The sequence below is a fragment of the Ursus maritimus genome, unplaced genomic scaffold, assembly GCF_017311325.1.
Source record: "Ursus maritimus isolate PB19 unplaced genomic scaffold, ASM1731132v1 scaffold_14, whole genome shotgun sequence".
Taxonomy (NCBI): Eukaryota; Metazoa; Chordata; class Mammalia; order Carnivora; family Ursidae; genus Ursus; species Ursus maritimus.
The window spans coordinates 7,493,263-7,516,834 of record NW_024423786.1 but is presented as its reverse complement, the minus strand read 5'-3'; the positions used below and the strand labels follow the sequence as shown (position 1 = coordinate 7,516,834).

Sequence of the window (23,572 nt, the reverse complement as noted above, 5' to 3'; positions counted from 1 at the left end):
TAGTCATTCAGTTCTTAGTTTATGATTCTCTCTAGGAGATATCTGAACAACCTTGATATACAGCTACAAGGCAAAGTATAGCTGGGGCCAATGGAGAGTACAGCATTTTACCAGCTAAGTAACTTGGGGTCAGTGTTGACATCTGTAATAAGAGGCCCAGGACCACCATATTGCACAATTCCAGAGTAACTATGTGAATGGTGCCCCCAGCATTTGCACTTAGTCTGTGTAGCCAGATGCTGTGGTCCTAGGAGCCCTAGCTGTAGGTAAATCTAAATATCTGTGACATACCTCTAGCTTTAGGCATCTGAGCCAGGTTATCCAGGAGATTAGATATATACACAGGGAAAATCAGAACACAAGGAACCATGTGTGTTCACACATGCAGGTGCTGCCCAACCCAGAAGGACTACAGCTTAGAATCCAAGTTGTAAAATCAATGTGTGGAACTTGGAAATCATTCTCCTATAGCAACAGGGACCAAATGGGGTATTCGCTTCCCAGGTTGGCATCCAGAATATATTAAGTTTTGAATCAGTGTTCCTGGGCTTAGATGAAGAAAGAATATAAACTCCCTCCTTTGTCCTCTCATTTTTTCCACCAAGATCAAACAGGGAGAGACAAAGTTTATGTGGGTAAAACCAGTGGCCAGAAGAGGACCACAGTCAGACCTGGCAGGTCACAGAGGAGACGCCAGAGAACTGGGTTTGAATTCTGACTTGACTGTGGGATTCTGGACTAGTTGCTCAATATCTCCAAGCTTCGGCTTCATGATCTGCAGAATGAAGATCTTACCATCCCTACCCCATAATGTTATGTGCGGCATAACAGAGATGGTGTGCATGAGGGCCCACGCATAGCTTGTGGTAAGCGTTTTCAGTCAGCTTTTACTGTATAACAACCTCAAAATCTCAGTGAATTTATTTTGCAGTCCCATGACTATGGATTGGCCGGGACAGCTCTGCTTCAAGCTGTGAGTCTGAAGTTTGGCTGGAGCATCTCTGCTCCACTGTCTCCCTCTAGGGCTCAGGCTAGAGGGGTAGCAGCTACGTGGTGTATATTCTTTCTCATGGCAATGTCAGCATATGAGAGGGAAAGCACAATTATACAAGCGCATTTAAAACCTCTGCTTGGCCAATGTGAATCACATCGTCCAGGGATGGGGAAGCACACTCTGACCACCATGAGGCCACAGCAAGAAAGAAGATGTAAAAGGTAATTACAGGCAAGTGAACACTGGGACCAGTCACTCAATTTACTATAGTACACAGATAGAATGATCATCTACTTATGTTTATTTATCCAAACACTTCAATGCAATATTCTTATGGATTTCCAGGTAGTTCTTACAGTAGTTCCTTCTTTCAAAAGAAGGGATTGTCGCAGAAGATAAGCAGATGAGTAAAGACTTAGAGAGAGAGGTGGCTAAAGGGCAAAGGGAGGGGAGTGGTCCCAGGCCCGGTCACCCATCCATCTTAATTCTGGCCCTAACACTAAAGATCTTGCTCTGAACCAGCACTGAGAACATTAAAAGAAGAAATTTTCCACAGTGACCTAGTGAAGGCAGTTCCTAAGTCTGGTGGTATACAGGCTGCAAAATGATGCTTCTCCTAGAAGGTATGATTATTAAGCAGTCTTGAGAGTTTAGAGGGTGAAGAAGTCATTTTAGAATTCATGAAGAAGATGAGCATTTTAAACTGGGCTTAAGAGAATGAGTTGTGCCTGATAAGCAAAGGGGAGCACTGGAAAAGGAGAAGGACATGAGAAAAAGTATATAAACCTCACAGATACTCCGTGGCTAAATATAACAGACATTGATTATTACATTTCCTAAGTCAGGAGGTGGGAGGTGGGCTGGGCTGAGTTTGCTCATACCTCTGTGGTCCCTGGGGTCTCTACTTTAGTCTGGGCTTGCCTGGGGGACATGTAGGCTGGGGCAATTCTGCTCTTTGCATATCTTGTTTTCCTCCTGGACCCGTGGACTGACCTGGAACTTGCTTCACAGGGTGATAGGAGAAGCTGATGAAGGCAAGCAGAAACACTTACGGTGGCTCAAGGCTGAGAACTGGCACAGTATCACTTCTTCCTCTTTCTAGTGCCCAAAGCAAGTTAGATGACTGAACTCTGGTGCTGGAAGGGTCCTACAGAGTTACATGGCAAATCTCATGGATAAAGGGAAGGGTGAAGAATTGGGATTGTTAACGCAAACCCATTAGAAAAAAATAGAGTGGCAGTAATGAGGAACAGTTTTCGCAGAGAACTGTGCTCTCAGAGACTCTCCTGATTGCAAAAGCCCACCCACAAGTTTTCCTGTGGCCTCCTTGCTGTGTACCAGTCTAGCTTCCACGGCAACATCACAGGTGTGAGGAGTTTACTACCTCTTGGGACAGATTATTCAGACTGGATGATTTATAAGAAGTTCTGTCTGGTACTTAATGTCTTTTTTTGTTTCTTCTCTTTGATCCTGGTTCTGCCATGTAGTTTTTTGGTCCTGCAACTATTCACACAATTGAGGACAGTGCACTGGTCCAGTGGTTCTGGTTTATCATTCCTTGAGCAAGCCAGCAGTGGGTGTCTCTGCACAAAGGGGAGCAGGAACATCACCTCCACGGTGGAACGCTGGAGTTCTACTAACCTGGCAGTCATACCTGATACCTTCCCTTTCCTCATCCTCCATATTCAGCCCCAGGTCAAGTCCTGTGGGTTTTACCAACTCCCTCTTCCTTTCTTCCTCTCCACTGCCACCTCCTTCATGTAATCTGCCATCATCTCTTGCCCGGACTATTGCAATAGTCTCTTCATAGCGCCCACCTCACTCCATAAACCACTTTTCACAGTAATCTCTTTACAATGCAAATATGCTAATATCAGCCCTTGCTAAAAATGTTTCCCTTTCAGGTGTATCTTGTTCCACACTCTGTGCTCAGCCTCAGGGATCATCTTTCAGGACCCCCAACCCCTCCTCATTCCATTCATTGCTTCTGTCCCTCCAGGCTTCAGCTCATCTGTTACTTGGTCAGGGAGCCCTCCCTGATCTCCGTGACAAGGTCAGATCTCTCAGTTACAAGCTCTTCCAGCACTGTAGAGCTCTCTGTTGTGGCATAAACCAGAATCTCCAACTTCTATTCATTTATGTGATTATTTAACTAGAATCTGCCTCCCCCACTATTCCATAATGGTGGGCTGGGACAACGGCTACAGGGGTGTGGGGTTTATGTGTAGCCTTTGTAGATTCCTGGGGTATAAGTACAACCACCACAGCAGACTTCAAGCTCCCAATTATGGCTTGCAAAATCCCTGAAAACTTAGTAACTGACTCTCATGAGCTTGTATGAGCTGGCTTCTGTGTACTCCCAGGGTAGGCTTTCTATCTGGTTTTGCACCCTCATGACCAATAAAGTGTCTGAAGATAATTGAAGATCCATAAGTATTTGGAAAATGAATGAATGAGCAATGCTGAAGTTTAAAGGAGCCTTCAGGGCAGCTATTTCCAGAAGATTAAAGATTTTGCCCCAAGAAAGGAATAAGAAAATCATGACATTTCTGTTCTTTGAAGACTATATATTTATTTAACAGAAATGTCTGTATCAGGCACAAATCTAAGTACTTTACAAATACTAACCCATTTAATTGTCATAACAATTAAAGGCAAATACTATTAGTACTCTCATTTTGCAGATAAGGAAACTGGAGCTCAGAGTAATGTGCCAAATTGGCAGACCTGGGCTTTGAACCCAGGAAGTGTGACCGTACAGCCCATGTTCCTAACCACTATGCTGTGCTGCATCAGGACCAACTTTGGAGATGATCCATGGCCCATATTCCCATCTTGCTTCAACCTAAGTACATCCATCCAGGAACACGGGTGTGTGCTCTTCAAGTTACTGCCACTCAAGGAATAACAAAATGGAAAAGGTCCAGAGATGAGGCTCTGAAATGTTGGGGGAGATACGGGTTCTTCTGCATAAGGACAGAGGAAAAAGAATTAAGTGTTTTCCAGAGCCATGATACAACCATGGAGGAAAAACTTTAAACATTTATTCACTGAATTCTAGTCAGAGGATACTGACTTGGTCAACTTCCATAAAAGGAAATATTAAAACCTGAGAGGTGAGTTTGGGACATTAGAGTAGGTACGATGTTCTTCTCTGCATGTAGTCTCACTCTACCTCTAAGACCACTCTGGGAGATGAGGAAGATCAAGCTCATTTTGATAAGCTAAGGACACCAAAGCTCAGAAGATAGGGGACATATCCAAGGCTACATAAGCACCTATCAGCAAAAGTGAGCCCAGCCTGTGCCAGCCCTCTCACGCTGTTCAGTGTTACTTCCCTAGCAGGTCTCATAAAATTACAGCTGCTCAGAGGAAGTCAATACCTGGAGCTAATTATGCTGAAGAGCATTATAAAGTGAAATGCAATTAGATTCAAAGGAAGTTTACACAGATTCTGGGGTGACAGCCTAATATTGCAATAAGGGTTGGAACTGTGTCTCTTTTGATGTAGTTGTTCATTTAACAGTAGGACTTCTAGGCGTGTGCAGGGAGTGTCAAGGTCAAACATGAGTCCTTCCTTTATTGCCCACCCTATGTGCAGTATTGAGGATCACGCCCCTTCTCCCCCAGTGAAAGTACTAATATGGAGTTTTTGTGTGGGATAGACATTGCATTCATTTAGAAGGAAAGGCTGGGACAATCAGATTGTAGGGTAATTTTGAATGCCAAGGTAAGCAATTTGATTACATACTATAAGAAAAGGAAGGCCAATGAAGACTTTTAAGCAAGGGAATGACATCACCATCATCATCATCACAATAAAAATAACAGCTACTATTCATAGAGTACCTACTGCTTTCAAAGCTTTCAGCACTCAAACCCTCACGCTATCCCATGAGGTCAGAACTAGTATCAACCCCACTTGTCAGAGGAAGGAGCCTGAGGACAGAGATAACATAGCTCCTAAGGGGCAGAGCCTGGATGTGACCCCACACCTACCTGAATTCAGTTTACTCTTATCCTAAACACTCTACAGGATCTTTGCTTTCGGACATACCTTGCACAGTACATGGGGATGGAGGTGTGGGAGTCATCAGCATTTCTTTGGGTCGCTAAAGGCATGAAAGAGATGAAATTTAAGAGGAGAGAAAGAAAGCAGAGAAGCAGGGAGAGAAACAGGAGCTGAGGCAGGCAGTGTTAAGGAAAGCAGGCAAATGTGACTTTTAAGACAGAAAGAAGGGGACAATGGTACAGAAAGTTACCCAGAGGTCAGGCAGGATGGGGATGGACAAGGAACTGTAAGATTTGCCAAATGAAGAGGGCTTCAGGGACTTCACAGCAAGCACTTTCAGAGGAATGGTGGGGGTGGGTGCCAGATTGCTGTGGGCTGAGGAATGAGTGGGAGGTGAAGACAGGGCCAGCAGCATGTAAACTTACTCTTTCAAGAAATATGATAGCGAGGGGGAGGGGAGGAAAAAGGCCTGAAATGGGAAGACGGTGGCAGGAAGGGTTTTTTGGGGGGTTGGAGGTGGGGAGAGACTTGAGCAGTTGTAAGCCAGAATGAAAGCAGAGGCTGTAGGCTACCAGATGGGGAGGTTCTCCCTCAGAGAGCCCCAGAAGGAGCTCCAAGGGATGGATGGAGAACACAGTGGGTGGCATTAGTGAGAGATCCTGTGGTTGGGCTTCTCCAGCACTGTGAAATGACTGAGGTGGATCTGACTATCTCTGTGGCCCCTTGCAGATCTAATTTTCTTTCCCTTTTCTTCTTCCCCACTTCCTCCCTCCCTCTTTCTCTCTTGCCATAGTATTTACTGAACACCTTCTATATGCTAGGTCTTGTGCTAAGCTCTGTGGCTATCATAATGAATGAGACACTGTATATCATCCTTACAATTGAGTGGTGTGATAGGTATTAAACAAGATGAACAAATACGTACATTGTGTAACTACACACTGTATGATAATGCTAAAAATGCTAATGTTCATTGAGCTCTTCCAATGTGCTAAGTACTTTATAAGCATTTTCTCATGGAGTACACACACACACACACACACACACACACCATAAGAAAGGCATTATTGGTATTTCCTTTTGCAAATCAGGAAACTAAGGCACAGAGGTCAGATGACTTCACACAACTCAGATAGGTGGAGCATGGGACTCAAATTATATTTGCCTGTCTTCAGACGGATGCTCTTAACTGCCACACTGTCCTGATTCCTTGTGTTTAGAACAGTGAGCACCAGGATGAACAAGTTCTGGAGGTGTACCCAGCCTAGGGGAGCTCACAAACCTTGAGAACTGGGAAGAAATCAAAAGAGTTCATTTACTGCCTTTTTCCTCCAGGTGTGGTCCCTGTGGCAGCATCCACAGCACCTGGGTTTGTTAAAACCACAGAAGCTCCAGCCCAGCCAGATCCACAAGATCAGGATCTGCAGTGACCCGCAGGTGCTTGTTATGTACCTTAAAGTTGGGAAAAGGGTGGTCTAGAGCCCACTTCTGTAATAACAGAAATGGGCAATCAAGGCCCAAGCTTTCAGAGGTTACGGAGAGTGGTGCAACTTGAGGGACTGGTGTCAGGAGCCCAACCTAGGTCTGAATGGGCGCTTGCACTCTTGTCCTGAGGCCGGTGGGTAGGAGAACAGGAAGGAAGGGCATGAGGTGCTTGGCGCGCGCAAGGTGCTCGGCGCGCGCAAGGTGCTCGCGGGTTCAGGGGCCCTGGCGAGCTGAGGCGGCGTGGGCGCCCTGAGAGCCGGGCCGCGGCGCGGCGTCCCAGTCCCCGCGCTGGCCCGGCCCGGCCCCTCAGCTCCACCCCCTGCCTCCCCCTCCCGCCCGCTCGCGCCTCCTGAAAAGCCAGCCCGCCCGGGGCGGCGGCGCAGAGCCGGGCCCGGCGCACGAGGCAGCCAGCGCGGCCATGACGGCGGAGAAGGCGCTGCCTCTGGGCAATGGGAAGGCTGCCGAGGAGGCGCGGGAGTCTGAAGCGCTGGGAGGCAGCGGCGGGGGCGCGGCGCCCGCGCGCGATCCGCGCGACAAGCGCGACAAGGCGGTCCACGAACGCGGCCACTGGAACAACAAGGTGGAGTTCGTGCTGAGCGTGGCTGGGGAGATCATCGGGCTGGGCAACGTGTGGCGCTTCCCTTACCTGTGCTACAAGAACGGAGGAGGTGAGGCGGCATGCGCGGCGTGAGGGAGAACCGGGAGGGGAAAGCAGTCTGGTGGGGGCGGGGAGCAAGGAGGTGAGCGCGCGACCCCTCCCGCGCCTGCGTGTAGCGGGACCCTCGGGGGGAATGTCCGCAGTGGGCCAGCTGGCGCGGGAGCTTCCCCCCGCCCTCCCGCCCCGGGCTAGGCTCGCCTCTCCCAGGGCGCATGTGCACGCGCCTCTTCGCACCTGAATGTGCCGCTTGCTAGCACGCGGGGACTTGACAGCCAGGTGTGTTCTGTGGCAGCGTGAGGTGGCGGCCTAGGCTAGGAGCCCTTGCTTTTCGTACCTGCATTACTGTTAGGGGCAGGAGACAAACCCTTTGATCCTCAGCTTTCCTAACTGGAAACCAGCATGAAGGAAAGGGGGAAAGGGACTCTCACGGTGATGTGAGTAGGCTCAGGTTTTGAGCGCTTACTGAAATGCCAGACTCCATAACAAGCTTTACCTACATCATCTCATTTCATTCTTTGCGGGCATTGGTATACCCATTTTGCAGATGAGGATACAAAGTGTCAAAGAAATAACCCCATTAGAGGTGGGATTTCTGCCACCAAGGCCTTGTTTTAAACTGGGATTGGACTGACAACAGGGAAAACTTTTCGGTGCGGCATTGATGTTTGATTTCCCGCCCAGTCTTTCATTTGCCCTTAAGGCCTTCACTAGGTCCCCTTTCTGGCCTATCTGGTGGAAACATTGGCACCAAGCAGTTTCTTTCACTGACCTCAGAGTCACCCACAACAAATAGCAACAATACCGATTTGATGTTTAGGAGATGCTTAGAGGTTGTGGATCGGGGGACAGGGAAAAGGAAGCGATGAGAGAATCTTTCCTAGTGACATATCCAAGTCAGTTTGGTGGAGATGCTGGAGTAAATCCTCAAATCTTTCAGCTCAACGACTTCAGGAGCTTCCACCTGTCATGTTAGCAGGACAGATGGCAGGTGCATGGCAAGGGACCTTGTGATACCTTCTTGGGTGGCACAGTTTCTCTAAGGAAAAGCCTGTGTCTACATATTCCTCTTTCTCCTTGCTATGCCCCTGCTCCTCCAGCAGATCCCCAGACCCCACTGAAGGTGGCTCTGAAGTTGGCTGGCAGGGACCACACTGTTAGGTTGCATGGAGCAGGACTTCCTGTGCGAGCAGCTGCAGGGAGAGTGAGAAGGGTACTGCTTGGCCCAGGCCCTTTCTTTGGAGACATTCATCCTAAAGCACAGGCTGCTCCAAGCCTGCTCTGCACTGGTAATGAAGTGGCCGCCAGTGTTGGTGGCTTGGCAGGAGGGAGAGAAGGAGTGGCCTTGGAGACCCAGAACGTGCCCTGTGGCCTCAGCTGTGAGTTCTGCCTCTCTGCAGATTTGGCTTTTATTAGCTGCCATGTCTTCTTAGAAACCTGTGGAAACTCTTGGGTAGTCCCAGGCAAAAACTGTTTCAACATCTTTTTTTCTTAATACATGAAATTGTTATGCCAAAACCAAATGCATGCCTAAAAGGAGACAACAGAGTAAGTTGGGTTAATTACAAATTCCGCATGGATTAAAAAAAAAAAGTTGTTGTGAGTAGTTTAATAATTAGTCTTTTTTTTTTTTTCTCTGTAACTTGCCAAGAGTCTCCATCCGGTACACAGATATCCTGATTTAATTGAGCTGGTTATCTTACGGATTACTGGCTTTGTGAGTACATAGACTAAAAGCCTTTCAAAAAGTGCTTTCTCTTAGGTTCTAGAGGGTTCACAGGTAAACTACAATGTATTAGGGAACCTACTGCAGCTTGTTGTACTAATCGCTTAGATTTATATTCAGCAAACAGACCCTCTTGTCCCTTTTCACACACTTTTTGCCTTCTAATATAGTTGGGGTATCTGATGATCAACTGCTTGCCTTTAAAAAAAAATATCTGCACAGTTCTAGTCATAGATTCCAACAATAGTTTAATGTATTTCTTTCCCAATGTGAAACTTTAAAAAAAAAGCTAAGACCCTTTCAAAATCTGGTAAATGTCATCCTACTCTCAGGATTGATCAAAATTGTTGTAACTAATTCTAAGGTTAAAGAGACTTCATTTAGCAAAAAGCAATTTCAGTTAAAGCCTTCGTTTGTGAGATCAGATGGCAGGGAATAGCATGTGTTTTCAGGCTTTGTTATTAGGTGGGTGAGAGAGAATGAGGGATTTGAAAAAAATCCCTCTGGTTATAATAGCTCGTGTTCACCTCAGTTATTTAATTTCTTTCACAGAAAGGCCCCAGCAATGGGTATTGTGTGTATCGAGATAGGAGCACTAAAGCTTATGGTGGTCTTTTCTCAGACAGATTCAAAGGCAGCCTTTCTGAATAGATAGATTCTTGCTGTAGACCCCTTATAACTCAGCTCCATACCTGACCCTCATGTGCTGGGACCTGATACTGCTTATTGCACGTCTCCTGGAGAATGCTTCTCTTAATGAAAAACATTTTTTTCCCCCTGCAGATCAACTTCCAAAGTAAATAAGAAGAAGGGGTCCCCTTCACCTAACCTGTTGAGGTTACTTTAGAATAAAAAAGGACAGTGTAATGTTCAGAGAGGGAATGGATTTAACTCATGCTGAAGGGTAGAATATATAAATTATAGAATCAAAGAAAGAAAACACTTTTACATTATCATCTTAGATGCACATTTCTGTGAGAGAAGTGGTACAGATACTGAATTTTAAATCCCCATTTTGTAGATGAAGAAGTTGAGGCTGGGAGATGTGAGGTAGATATACAGACAGCACAGACCCAGGACCATGTTTTCTGACTATGGTCCTCAAGGTGTGGACTTGACCTTAAGCTCAGAGAACATTATGTCTCGCACATAGTAGGTGCTTATTAAAGATTTCTTGTGTCAAACTTGAAATAGTAGAGGCAATTTTAACCCCCTTCCCTTACTTTGCATCCTTGTAGGGGCGTTCCTGATTCCCTATGTGGTGTTTTTTATTTGCTGTGGAATTCCTGTTTTTTTCTTGGAAACAGCTCTGGGACAATTCACAAGTGAAGGTGGCATTACATGTTGGAGGAAAGTTTGCCCTTTATTTGAAGGTAAGCATTGAGATAGAAAATGAAATGGTGCCTGGGTGATGTCAGACTGTGAAAAGTAGCTGAGACTGTTTTAACAAGGTGGAGAGAGACGCAAATCACTCCCTTTGTTCTTTCAGGCATTGGCTACGCAACACAGGTGATTGAGGCCCATCTAAATGTGTACTACATCATCATCCTGGCATGGGCCATTTTCTACCTGAGCAACTGCTTCACTACCGAGCTCCCCTGGGCCACCTGTGGGCATGAGTGGAACACAGGTATGGCCCCCAGGGAGGGTCTCTCTGCTGGTCCTGCTGGGGGGCCTGGCATTGGGGGTATGCCCTTATCCTGGAGATCAATCCTGGCCTTTGGCCTCTTGACATGAGTCCAGATACCACTGAAATTGGAGGTCAGTTCTGCACTGGGTCTGGTTGCAATCTGTGGGTTGCAGTCCTGAGCCTGAGCTGAGCCCTGGCCCAGGAGTTGGCATGGGTAGAAGAATGGTGATGTTCTTTCCTCGCTTTGCCAAATACAGAGATTGAGCCCTTTGCAGGCAGAGTGGGGATGTGATGGGTTCAGGCTCCAGTTTCAGCCTTGCCTTTCTGGGTATCAGATTTTCCTCTGTAAATTGAAGGGGTTAGGCTAGACCAAGCGTTGCAGACCAGGGGCTTACAGACCAATTAGGTTTTAGATCAGTGATCAGTGAATTTCAAAAATGTATTTGGTTGCCAAAATTTAAAACCAGAAGACCTCACATGAAAATCCAGATTTCCAGCTTCTCTTGAAAAGATCTGGCAACAGCAGACCCACATTCCCACATTCTTGCTTGGCAGCAATGCTAGGGCTAATAAGCAGTTGTCTTTGGATAGAACTCTGTCCTCAAGTTGGCCACAGTCTCCACCCAGCCCATATTACTTATTTATTTTACCTGTCTAACCCAGGTAGATATTTGAATTTACCACTCTCCCACTCCCTTGAGTGGATAACTTTTTAGATTACTTTGGATTCTAATGTGCTGTTTGCTTTTCAATTCATCCATCCTATCAAGATTGAGTCTTATAATCCAGGGAAGGCAAATAACATGTTCAATCCCTATCTGTGATGGCCATGCTCAGAGCAGACATCACTAATCGATTGTAGAACTCTTTCCTTTTTGAGTCTAGTCGTGGCCTCAGAACCCTTTTCAGCAGTGCTCCAGGCAGCCACTGCCTTTTGACTGGAGTCGGCACACATGCTTTAAGCTGTTCACCATCTGTGTTAAAACCTGTGGTTAGGTTGTCCCTGGAAGTGGCTTGTCATCCTGAAGGCTGAGATACAGTAACACTGGGTAGGATGTTGGTTACCAGCAGAAGGAACAGTAGGAATTAGGCCTAGAAAGTGCTGTGAAGTAGCTTCTAGTCCTGCGTGACTTTATCCTGCTCCCACCCAATGCATTTTGTGGAGGTCTCACTGTCTCTCTTTAGGGCCCTGGTTCTTAACCTTTCTTTGGCCAAGGACTTCATAGGGATGTTTATCAAATTAAAATTCAAGGGTATACTCTTGGAGGCCTGTGAGTCCTCCGTGATAATTTAATTGTGTGTGTTTATTTTGAGGACGCTCTAAAAATATGCACATGTTCTGGATTCTCTGTACAACCATCTTATAACTGAGGACAGTCAGGAAATTTCAGTGCCTGACTGTACGTGTTTGCAACATAAGAGGTGTTCTTGATAAATAGGCTGATGGTGGCCATTGGAGAAGAGCTGAGAGATTTAATTTATAAATGGTGCTTTGTACTAAGTGAAGTCCAGTTAAGAATGCAACAAACTGTAAGAACGAAGATATTGCAAAGCGTGACCAGAAAAAAAAAAATGGTAGTAGAATTGAATCTCAAGTAGCAGTGGAAGAATAGGCAAGCTGAACTCAATAGACCTGCCTCCTCCCTGTCGATTCCATTTTTCTGTTGGGAAATCCATTTAACTTCACAAAATAACATTATCCTACGCATCCATTTTATGCTATCAATTTGAATTGTTCTGTAGTTAATATTTAATGTATAAACTTAATTCTGGTTTTATAGTTGTGTGAATACTATAATCACAAAGACTTTATAACTCATTTATTTGTACATAATTAAATGTCATTTTAATAAAAATACCTTGTCAATATTGGATGTCTGAGAAATTTTTTTACTCTTGGAAAAAAATGAGAAACCTTGTTTTAGAGACTGATTAAAACTAAGGGCTCCTCTCCCTGGAAAAGGGCACAAGGGTAGCTATAATCTCAGGCTTTCAGACTCCTTTCAGGGCTTGGTGGACCCCGCAGACCTCCCTCCTTTCAGAAGATGGTAATACCTGGCAAGGGAACAGGAAGGAGGCAGATGATCGGAGGACATTTCCCCAGCACACTGCGAACCTTTCTTCCCTGGTTTGCAGCCCCCTTTCCCTAATAGTGTGTGAATACTCGTGATGTGTCAAGCATCAGGTATAGGAGGTGTTCCTGCTCCAGAGTTTGCACATGTAGTTGGAGGGTTTGCACGCGTGTGAGGAGGGAGCAGCGCCCGTGTGAGGTGGAGCACTAGCTCCGTGCTGACCCCGCTGCGGGGTGAAGGGCCTCCACAGTGAATGGTGCAGCTCCCTCGGGGAGTCCACAGTCTGGCAGTGGCTGAGGTGCCTCTGTAACCAGCAGTGTTGTAAAGAGGTATGGGTCTCCTGGTGGAGAACAGAGCTGGGTGATGACCGTAACAAAGGAGCTGGAGCCCTGGCTCGAGCTGACTCCCCGTTCTGTCCCTAATTGGCTGGTGACTTTGTAGACGAGGAAGAGGGTATAGATGTGGGTCCCTTAACTATTTGGAACCATAGATTCACCTCTTCAAAATAATGGGAGTTGGAAAAGGTGGTTCCTTGGAGGGCCTTTAAGTTCCAATTTTCTTAGAATTCAAGGGGAGGAAGATTGAGGAAGTCTTCCTGGAGGAGGGGGTTGATCTAGGCCATTAAGGTTAAAGAGTTGGATGTTTTTACTGGAAATTTAAATCCCCCTTGGTCATCAAGTTTCACGAAATGAAGAGACATTCAACAAATCTTTTCTTGGATTGACTGATCAATTGAGGGAATAGTAAAGAAAGCGGAAATCCTTTCCACATACAGGCTCGTGACGTTTCATCCAGTTATCACATCTTTCTGAGGCAGCTGCAATGTTAGTGTCCTTCTACATGAAGGAAAACCGAGTCTCAAATGCATTACTGTCATAGGGACACCATGACTGACCCACTCCTTTAGTTCCCCCATTCCTGGGCAGGACAGAAATGCCATGGACAGGCCATCAGCAGGGAAGTAGAAAAGAGGAAAGGAAATTAGGAAGCAAGGCAGGAGGAAAGAGTTTGATAGGGCATATGGAGTGGAAATGAGAGAAGGTGCCCTGCCCCCAAAACTTTTCCTCCTGTTCAAATCAGACCAAACCTCTCCCTTAAACTGTGAAGTTATCGATTTCCCTCCCCAGTGTTCTCTGAGGCATGTTTGCTTAGAGCAGCTAGGTAAAACCACCTGGTTGCATCATCAACTCTGAATGTTTCCCAAGGTGCAGCCCTTGCAGAAGTTAATGTTATATTTCTTGTCTTGTTTCCCCTGTAGAGAATTGTGTGGAGTTCCAGAAACTGAACATGAGCAACCAGAGTCATGTGTCCCTGCAGAATGCCACCTCTCCCGTCATGGAGTTCTGGGAGTAAGTGGAAAATGACTCGTGTCCCTTGGCCTGTGAGGCCTCTGTCCTGGTTCTGCTCAGTTAACATTGCCCCCACCCTGGGAAAAGCCTGACCTCTTCTTTCTTTGGCTTTGCACTTCCTAGCTTCTGTGGGCATTTGACGGCCTTGGAGATAGTAAAGGTTTCCCAAAGGAGCAGCTGAGAGAAATGATTTTTTGTTCTTTGATGACATGTCAGAATGCCTGGTTGCTTATGAGGGTAAGAAGTGCTTGGTATAATGATAGCTTTTAAAAAAGGCATTTTTAACAAAAGAGGAGACAGCATGTTTGTGATAAGCTAAGTCAAAACTATATTTAGCCTGGAAAGCAGAAGTCTGGGTGGGGTGGGGGGGGAGATTCATTTTCTTTCAGTAGCTGAGGTGTCATGCCAAAAGGAAACAGATCAACTTTAATGGATAGAGGTTACAGAGAGGCCAGTTCCAAATGTGCTTAAAGCAAGAGCTTAGTTTCACACCATTGTCTACAAGTACTTCCGAAGGTTGTGATCACCCGTCTCCGAAAGCGTTCAGCTAGTGGAGGACTGCTAATCGTTGCTGGGGAGGTGTCTGAAACCACCCACATTACAGGCAGTAATTGTGTGGATGGGCATTTTCCCAGAGGTGGGCATTCTTCCTCAGATTCCAGAGGGGTCTATGACCTAGCAGTTACAGGGCTGCCACAGATGGTTATAGAAGTCATTCACTGCACAACGGGAGGGGGCATCATTTATATTGTGAAATGTGCGCTCCAGAATTGTGCATTGCCAACTGGCGTAACAGGACACAGTGGCCCTGACGTAGGATCTTCTGAGTAGAGGTAGGAGGATCCCTTGTTCCACATAGTAAAGAGACTCCTCCTCTCTGAGTTAGAGGTTGGGCTAAATGCTTTCTGAGGCTTTTCAATCTGGAAAAAAATATGGCTTTATTCAAGAACATCCCCTACCTTAATCCCGAATGCTGATTATAAGTAGTGTAGAGGAGCAGTGGTTTTATGAGTGATTTTAATTCTCTCCCCGGATACCAGTTCATCTCCTTCCCTCTTTAGAGGCCATGACGCTGAATTTAGACTTAGCATTCTCATGTTTGTACTTGATGTGTGTGTGTGTGTGTGTGTGTGTGTGTGTGTGTGTGTGTATCTCACACATATAAATGCACGTATATTAATACATAATTATGTATTTTAATAAGTAATTATGTAAATTTTATATAAAATTATATATTATATATAGACTATTCATATACTAATAATATATATGTTATAAAGTCATCTCCCAAATAGTACCTAGACTTTTCTTGCATATTAAAAATTTTATATTGATGGTATCCATTATTTATATTTTCTTACAACTTTGTTTCTTTGCTCAGTATTGGTTTTGAGATGTTCCCAAGCTGATACATGTAGCTTTGGTCGATTATTTTTCCCTGGTGTATCATATTTCAATGTATAAAAATACTACATTGTGTTTAGCCAACTCCTCTTTTTTTTTTTTTAAGATTTTATTTATTTATTTGACAGAGAGACAGCCAGCGTGAGAGGGAACATAGCAGGGGAGTGGGAGAGGAAGAAGCAGGCTCCCAGCAGAGGAGCCTGATGTGGGGCTCGATCCCAGGAATCCGGGATCACACCCTGAGCCGAAGGCAGAGGCCACCCAGGCGTCCCTAGCCAACTCCTCTTGATGGGGATTTAGACTTTCTCTTGTTTCCCACTGTCAGTAAGCACACAATAAATGTCTTGTCTGTGCTTCCCTGTGTGCGTGAGTGAAGGTTTCTAGGCAGTATACCTAGGAGTGGAATTGCTAGTAGTAGGGTGCATGCATCATGGGTTTTATCAGATAATGTCAAATTGCTTTCTGAAAAGATCGTTCTGATTTACTCTCTAAACAATAGTGTATGAGAATTCTACTGTTCCATATTCTAGACAGCACTTGGTCTGGTTGATTTTTAAGTTTTGAATCTCAGTATTTTAAATTTGCGTTCCTCTAATTACTTGTGAGGTTCATCATTATTTCATGTTTTTCCCTGTATTTGGATTCGTCATCTGCGAACTTCCTGCTCATATCCTTTTCTCCTTGGATTGTTTGTCTTTTCTCATGCGTAGGAATTCTTGATGCATTCTAGATATTAGTATCTTGATACATTCTGTATCTAAGTATGCTGCAAATAGCTTTCCCTACTATGTGGCTTTTCTTATTTATTGACGGCATACAGGAGTTTCAACTTTATTGAAGTCAAATTTGCCAGTCTCTTCTTTTTGGTTTGCATAGTTGGCGTCTTATTTAAGATGTATTTCCCTACCCCAAAGCTGTAAAAATCTTCTGTATTTTCTTCCAAGAGTTTTAAACATTTTATGTTTTCATATTTAGGAATATAATCTACCTGGAATTTTATTTTTGCATATGGTGTGATGTAGGAGTTCAGGGTTGTTTGTTTTAAAATATAAATTACCAATTTCTCCAGCAGTATTTACTGAATCATTCTTCTTTTCCCTATTGATTTGTAATGCTGTCTTCCATATATAGTTTTCCTAAAAGTGCAGGTCTGTTTTGGGGCTTTCTGTTCTGTTCCATTGGTCTCTTTGGCTAATTGTGTGTTAATACCACACCTATACTTTTATTATAAGCCTGGAGCTGGTAAGACAGGTCCCTCACCTTGTTCTTTTCCAAAATTGCCTTCCAAATGAATTTTAGATTCAGCGTTCTGGTTAAACAACAATAAAGAACAAAACAACTCCATGGGGATTTTGGTTGGAAGTATATTGAGTTTATAGGTTAATTTGAAGAAAATTGACATCTTTATGATTGAGTTTCTCTGTGAACATGGTATAGCTCTCCATTTATTTAGGTTTTTTAAAATGCCCAAGACAGTGGTATTACTTAAATGTTCGCAGAGTATCAGCATGAGAAGCACCTGGTTAGAAATGCAGATTCTCTAGTCCTCCCCAGACCTATGAGTCATTGTCCCAAATATAGCATACATAAGATGTGTGCTAGAGAGGAGGCTACTGTGGTGGGTGGACCCATGTGGCCTCTCCTAGCCCCACGGGGCTATGATTTCCCAAAGGAAAGTCACAGAGACTTACTTTCGATTTGCACATTTGAGGATCTGTAAAACAGGGTCTCTGTGCTTCCTTAGAGAACCCATCCTGAAATCCCACACTAGACAAGATCTCTGTGTAACTTACCATTGTTTTGTGCCATTTATTTCCTTTGTAATATATATAGAAAACCTCAATTAAATCATTTTTTGTGCAATATGTTTGTTTATTGTCTGTATTCCCCAACGGGTAGTCATAAAGCAACAACTTGTTTGGCTTTACTTACTACTGCTGGTCTGTGGAAGACCCCCCAGTGAATATTTACAGAATGGATAGATGCATGGGAGGAAGGGAGAAAGGCAATATTTTCTAGAAGATACTACATGAGGAGTCAGAGTGGGCTCTGGCAAGAACTCATCCTGTCACTAAGCTGCCCAGCCAACAGCATTGATTGCTTGCAGGATCTCTTTGCAATATCCATGTCACCTACTTATTTGGACACCAAGTGGTGGGAGGAGACAGTTAATCTGTATCCTCATGTGTAACTGGACCTTTTGGCCTACCACTTGGCCATTCCAGATGAAAGTCTATGGGAGAATGAACCAATGGTTCTAGTTTTCTGTTAGACTGCATCTGTATTATGTGTGCATGTTGAATTCTGTACCCTAAAAGTACTCAAATACTGGTGTGACACTCACATTTTCATAAGATGCTTTTGTCAGACAGCTCTAATTCATCTTCTCCCAGAGATGGGCTTGGAACAGAGATTCTATGAGATGTTCATAACATCCTATGAAAAGCCGTTGGGGCCACATAAATTTGAGAAGGGCTGAAAGCTGTGCTCTTCAGCGAGAACATCTGTTATCTTTGATTAACTCAAACTCCCCAACATATTTTCCTGTGGAATCATTTGGAATCTTTCCCTTCCTTCCCCCATCGCACCCCCACTCCCTGAATGCTAGCAGTCCACAAAACACAGTTTGACACATACTTTGTTGGAAAAGAGTTCTTCCTTAAATTCAGCTCACAGTAGACTTCTGGGGCTTTGGATGGAGCATGCCTAATCCCTCGCCAATGTGACAGCTCTTCAGGTTTCCTTAAAAGCATCTCTTCTTTGGTTCTTTTTGCTGTTTCCCTGTGTGGCTGGCTCACAGATGCCTCCCCTCGGTTCAGGTCCCAGGTGTGCTCCTGTTGCTTTTCCTCTAACTCCAGGGACCTCATTCAGGGCCACACTGCTTGATCCAAATAGACTTCCTCAGCCGCCTGCCTGTTCACTCATTCCACAAATGTCTGAGCTCCTGGTGCATGCATATAGGAAGGGCTATTGCACATTTAAGGAGGCAGAAATGTGGGATGCAGTTCTAGCCCTCTAAAAAGCAGAGGTGAGACAAGTCCCTAAACTACCATAAAATCAGTTACAAGATGCTACTTCCCTGCCCATGACTGGCCATGGCTTCACCTTGACCGTGGGCAGCTGACCCAACACATCCCCTGGCCCATCTTAGAGGTTTGTTTCCCTTTTCAGGGTATAAATTGTTGGCTTAGCCAGTGAGAACAGTTCTGGCCCTGGGTCAGTCTTGGATTCTTGCTCAGGCAGGGGGTCTATGGGGCAGGGGCAGTTTGTCTTTCTGATGTCAGATTTCAAAATTAGGCCATCCTGGTTTTCTTAGTAACTCATTATGCATCTGGCATCTGAGCATTTATCTAAATATGTTTGCAGTTCCAAATGTTAAGCCCATGTCCTCTGGTGGGATTAAGTACTGTCAAGTATGTTACCAGCATCATGGCATCAGACGGGCTTTGGTCTTTCTTCACTTAAGGCCTTGAATCCCATTGGTCCACAGTTCTTCAGCAAGTCTGTGTTTTCTGTGTATACAATTGAAATCACTTTTGCAATGGTGTCCATTCAACCAGCATTTGTTGAGCACATACATTGTGCTGGGCCTGAATTAAGCTCTAAGGGTTTTCAGTTCTGTATCTTTATTCAGAAGGATGAGGTCTCATCTTTCTGGTTTATCTTCACTGGACGAGTTTTTAAAACTTAATTGTTTCTAAATCCTATGGCCATTTGATCTTCTTTGGACACAAATTTTGGGAGGCTGAGGAGCTGGAGTAAAACCCTGATTCGTTCTGTGGACCCAGGGCCTGGCCCTGCCTCCCTCTCAGACTTCTTCCCGTTACCATTGCCCTCCTCTGCACTGGCCTTCTTTCTGTCCTTTGTAAGTACTTGTCCCATGCTCAGTCACAGGCCTTTGTTTTTCCCTTTGTTTAGAAGACTCTCACCAGATCCCTAGGTGTCTGGCTCCTTCTTATCATTACAGATGTCATTTGGGACACCGTCTCTGACCATCCCAGCCACATCAGCACTCAGCCCTGCTCAGCCCCATCGCTCTGATCTATTGTCTACATAGCACTTACTGAAACCCTCATGTCTTTGTTTACATGTGCATTTTCTCTCTCCCTCCATTAGAATATCAGCCCCATTCGAGCAAGGACTGTCCTTGTTTGTTCCCTATTGTTCTGCCAGCACATTCCAGGTGCTTAATAAATATTAAAATATTAGCTGAGATGGATGAGTGGAGGAGGGAATAAATGAATGAAGGGATGTTTTTTAACCCCTCGGAGTTCGTGGTCCTCATTTGTAAATTGGAGGTGATCATGATAACACCCACCTGCAAGGCTGAGATGAGGACTGAATGCATCCTTGTCTGTATTGAGCCCAGTACAGCTTAGGCCCTTTCGAAAGGACTGAATGAAGAAAGAGAATGTTCGTGATTGACTTTACTGTTTGTGTGATGAGGATTAGCCCTGTTCCCTGCCTTGCCAGCTTCTCTGGATCGCTGTGAGGATTAAAGGAGAAAACACACACTAAGAACTTCTATGGATTGTAAGTGGGGTGCCCAAGTTTGCTCCGGCACCCTGTTTCACCCCTACCTCTGCAGGTGCAGATCATGGCTGATCCTCGTGCAGAGTTGGCTTGTGTGTCTGAAGCAGCCTTCATGCCTCCGACTGTAGGGTCAGAAGTGCTCCCCAGACCCTTTCCCTAAGTCATAACCCAATGTTGGGTGGCATCCGTCTACTTCTGCTAGTTTGGAGTACCCTACTCCCAATATATTACCCCCTTCGTGTACACAGTGTAGACTTCAGCCAGCAAGTTCTAGAACCCAGTTTAAGTCCTCGCTTCCTCCACTAGCCCAGCATACAATCCGGGGCAGTTTACCCTCCTAGGCCTCCATCTGCTCCTCTGAAAATGGGATGGTAACAGGACCTAACACTCAAGGTGGTCAGGAACATTAGATGAGATGAGGCTTTCCACGTGGTGAGTACTCAATATATGGTAGCTAATTTTTACAAGGAAGCTGTCATTCTGCTCTTCGAAAGCCTAGGTGGATTCTTTCCAGCATTCTTAGAGTAGGCTCATCAGCCAGGTCTGTTTGCCCCTCCGGTGAACCTGAAGAACTCTCAGTGCGTTTTCTTCACTTGATTGTTCTTTTGACATTTTCGGAGAACGTACTGGGTGCTGGGCACCTTATCCGTAGCCGGAAAGATCAGGGGGGGTGCTATCTTCCTTGAAGAAGCACATAGCTTAGTGGGGGAAGCTGGAAAGTAAACATATAATAATAAAAAGATTTTTTTTGAAATATAAAGCAACAGGTATTTGTAGAATGGTTGCATAAGATGAGGAAGCCTGGATGCTTGGGCTTTGAGGAAGGCTTCATGGAGTTGATGAGGCTTAGAGGGTTTTGCAGCGTGAATAGAAGTTTATGTGTTTGCCAGGGGAGTGAGTGAGGAGCATGCCAGGTGGAGAAAATAGCACAGGCAAGAACCCAGAGACCTGAAGCTGTATGTTGAGGCTTGTAGAGTTTACCTGCAGTGTCCCTGCCCGTGGAGCCTGGGGAATGTTAGGGGGCTTTGCTGAGGAAGTAGGATGGGCCAGAACATCTAGTGGGTCACAGGTCTTTACTGAGTATGTCAGGTATCATTGTGGCATCTGGGATACAGCATGAACAAAACAAAAGACTTGCCTGGTGGAGTGGACATCACAGACGACCAACCAAGTAGGCAGAAAGTATTAGGTTAAGTCAGGATCCGTCTGCTGAAGAACAGGCAAGTAGGGAGCAAGAATGTCACAGGATCAGGGAAGGCCTCTTTAAGGAGGTGGCATTTGTGCAGGTACCTGAGAGAAGTGAGGGAGGCAGCCTGGCAGATATTGGGAATGAGCCCTCGGGCCAAAGGCATAGCAGGAGCCGTTACCCTGTGGTGGGAGCACGTTGGAGGTGTTTGGGGAAGAGCAGACAACCAGCGAGGCTGAAGCCAAGTGTGAAGGACTTGGGTGCCTTTCTAAAGGGTTTGAAATCCTCCTGCGGGATGCCTCCAAAGGCCTTATCCATGCAATAACAGGATCAGATCTGGGAGTAAGACAGATCACCCATGCTGCCAGGTGGACACAGGAGGCAGGGACCCTGGGGACACTTTCTTGGCCCAGGCATATGAAATTGAGGTTTCTGCATGGAGAGAGGACAGGTGTGGGGGAGGTGATGGTGCCCTGACCTATCAGGAAAGATGGGTTGAAATAGTCTTGATGATGGTAATTCTCCTTGGCCCTGCCATGCCCTGGGAGAGTAAGAGAATTGCCCTTCTGATCTGCTAATGCCTCCCACCTGCCCACTGGCACTAAGATGCTTCCTACCTGCACACATCCTTGGTGGGCTTTTCCTGATGGGGGCAGATGGGAGGCTCCAAATTTGCCTGGACTCTCCCAGCTTTTACACAGCAGTGGAAGCCAACTTAGCAGTAACCCTCCGTGCTTGGGCAGCACACTTGCTTTGTCCCCCAGATCCCACTTCTGGGGCTGTATTCCACTGGGGTGACCACACTAGTTATAAGCAGCATGCCAACAGCAATACTGTTGGTGATCATTAAAAAAAAAAAAAAAGGACACATGTAAAATGAGAAAATGTCTTAAATATGATACTGATGAGATAAATTATGGTATATTTGCAAGAATTGCTAAAAAGGAATGAGCAGAAAATGTATTGATGTGGAAAAGTTCTCTAAGGTAAAATTAAGTGGAAAAAAAGCACAGTGTAGAATGATGTATATAATACCATAATTATAAAAAATATATGTATATGCCTTATTCCCATAGAATGTTTCTAGAAGGATACACAGGAAGCTATTAACTGTGGTGATCACCCAAGAGTGGGATGGGGGGCAAGCAAGGGTGTAGAAAGAGATTTATTTTTTGCTTTATACTTTTTTATACTATTTGAATTAAAAAAATTAAAACCAGGAACATGATTATTTCATAATTCAAAAAAAAAATAGAAGCTTGAGGGGTTACTGAGTACACTGTCATTTATTATAATGATCCTTCCTGAGTGACAAATCCCAATTACAACCCTGGCTTCACCTTACTAGTCATTATTTAACATTTTTGTTAACATTATCTCATTTAATTTTATATCAGCCCAGGGAGATTGGCAGAAGAAAGAAAAATCTCCATTTTTCCATTAAACATAATCTTGCAGAAGCTGCATGATTGCCCAGCTCATATGCCAGAACTCAAAACTCTTGGCTCCCACTCTCCTCGGGGAAGCCCTGGTTTCTCCAGGGGGCTGCCTGTCCCTACAGGTGCTTCCGCCATGGACTGAGGAATTCCCTTCCTTCCTGCTGCTCAGTCCTCACCACCAGGGAGGCGCTGGGGGCCCTGAGTTAAGGAGCGCAGGGAGGAAGTCCTGTTGAGATGTACTAGGTTTTGCCATACCAGCCTCAGTGCGAAGGAGCAGGCCAGGGCAGCTCTTCCCAGCTCTCAGGAGATGCAAACGCGAATTGGCACTTTGTGTCCACTTTATTCTAATTGTTTCACTGATTGCAAAAGTAGTGAGTATGGTAAGTGATTCAAACTCAACAGCTACATAAATGTGATACATGTGCTGTGGTAGGTCCAGGCTGGTATAACAAAAACGCCACAGACTGGCAACAATTTATGCCTCACAGTTCTGGAGGCTAGAAGTCCACAATCAAGGTGCTAATAGATTTGGTGTGTTGTGAAAGCTTATTTCCTGGCTCATAGATGGCTGTCTTCTCGCTGTGTGCAAGAATTCTCTGAAGTCCCTTTATAAGGGCACCAGTCCCATTATGAGGACTCTACCCTCATGACCTAATCGCTTCCCAAAGGCCCCATCTGCTAGTACCATCATCTTGTGGATTAGGACTTAACGTATGAACTTTGAATCTGTTGTGCTATGTTCCTCCTGGCCCCGCCCCCTAAGAAACAACGATTAACAGTTCAGAATCTCTTCCTGACGGTATTTCCCTGTACATTTAGTACCATTCTTCTTACTTTTCTTTTTGCCCTGTCTATTGAAGAAAGTAAGTTCCCAGATTCGGAAATTTAGTTCTATTAATAAAGGTCAGCTCTCTTCTACAGAAGTGGGTTCTCCAGTGGCCTCTTGGATTTCCTTATTGCAAAAGTAGCCTTTTTTTTTTTTTTTTTTTTTTGCTGTAAATGTAGGAAGTCTGTTTAAGTAAAAGAAGGAAAAAGAACACACATGAGAGGATTTCCGTTTCCACACTGCTGAAGCTGAGAGGGATTA

At 45.0% G+C, this 23,572-nt stretch overlaps 1 protein-coding gene across 1 annotated transcript in view; it reads left to right on the top strand.

The window, feature by feature from the left end:
• Window positions 1–6,909: 6,909 nt before the first annotated feature.
• The window catches only part of SLC6A11 (solute carrier family 6 member 11), a 123,888-nt gene continuing 107,225 nt past the window's right edge, over window positions 6,910–23,572 (top strand). Inside the window, exons 1-4 of the mRNA XM_040628449.1 lie at window positions 6,910–7,159; window positions 10,111–10,245; window positions 10,362–10,502; window positions 13,833–13,923. Of these exons, the coding sequence (XP_040484383.1) occupies window positions 6,910–7,159; window positions 10,111–10,245; window positions 10,362–10,502; window positions 13,833–13,923 (617 nt within the window). The remainder of the gene's footprint in view (window positions 7,160–10,110; window positions 10,246–10,361; window positions 10,503–13,832; window positions 13,924–23,572) is intronic.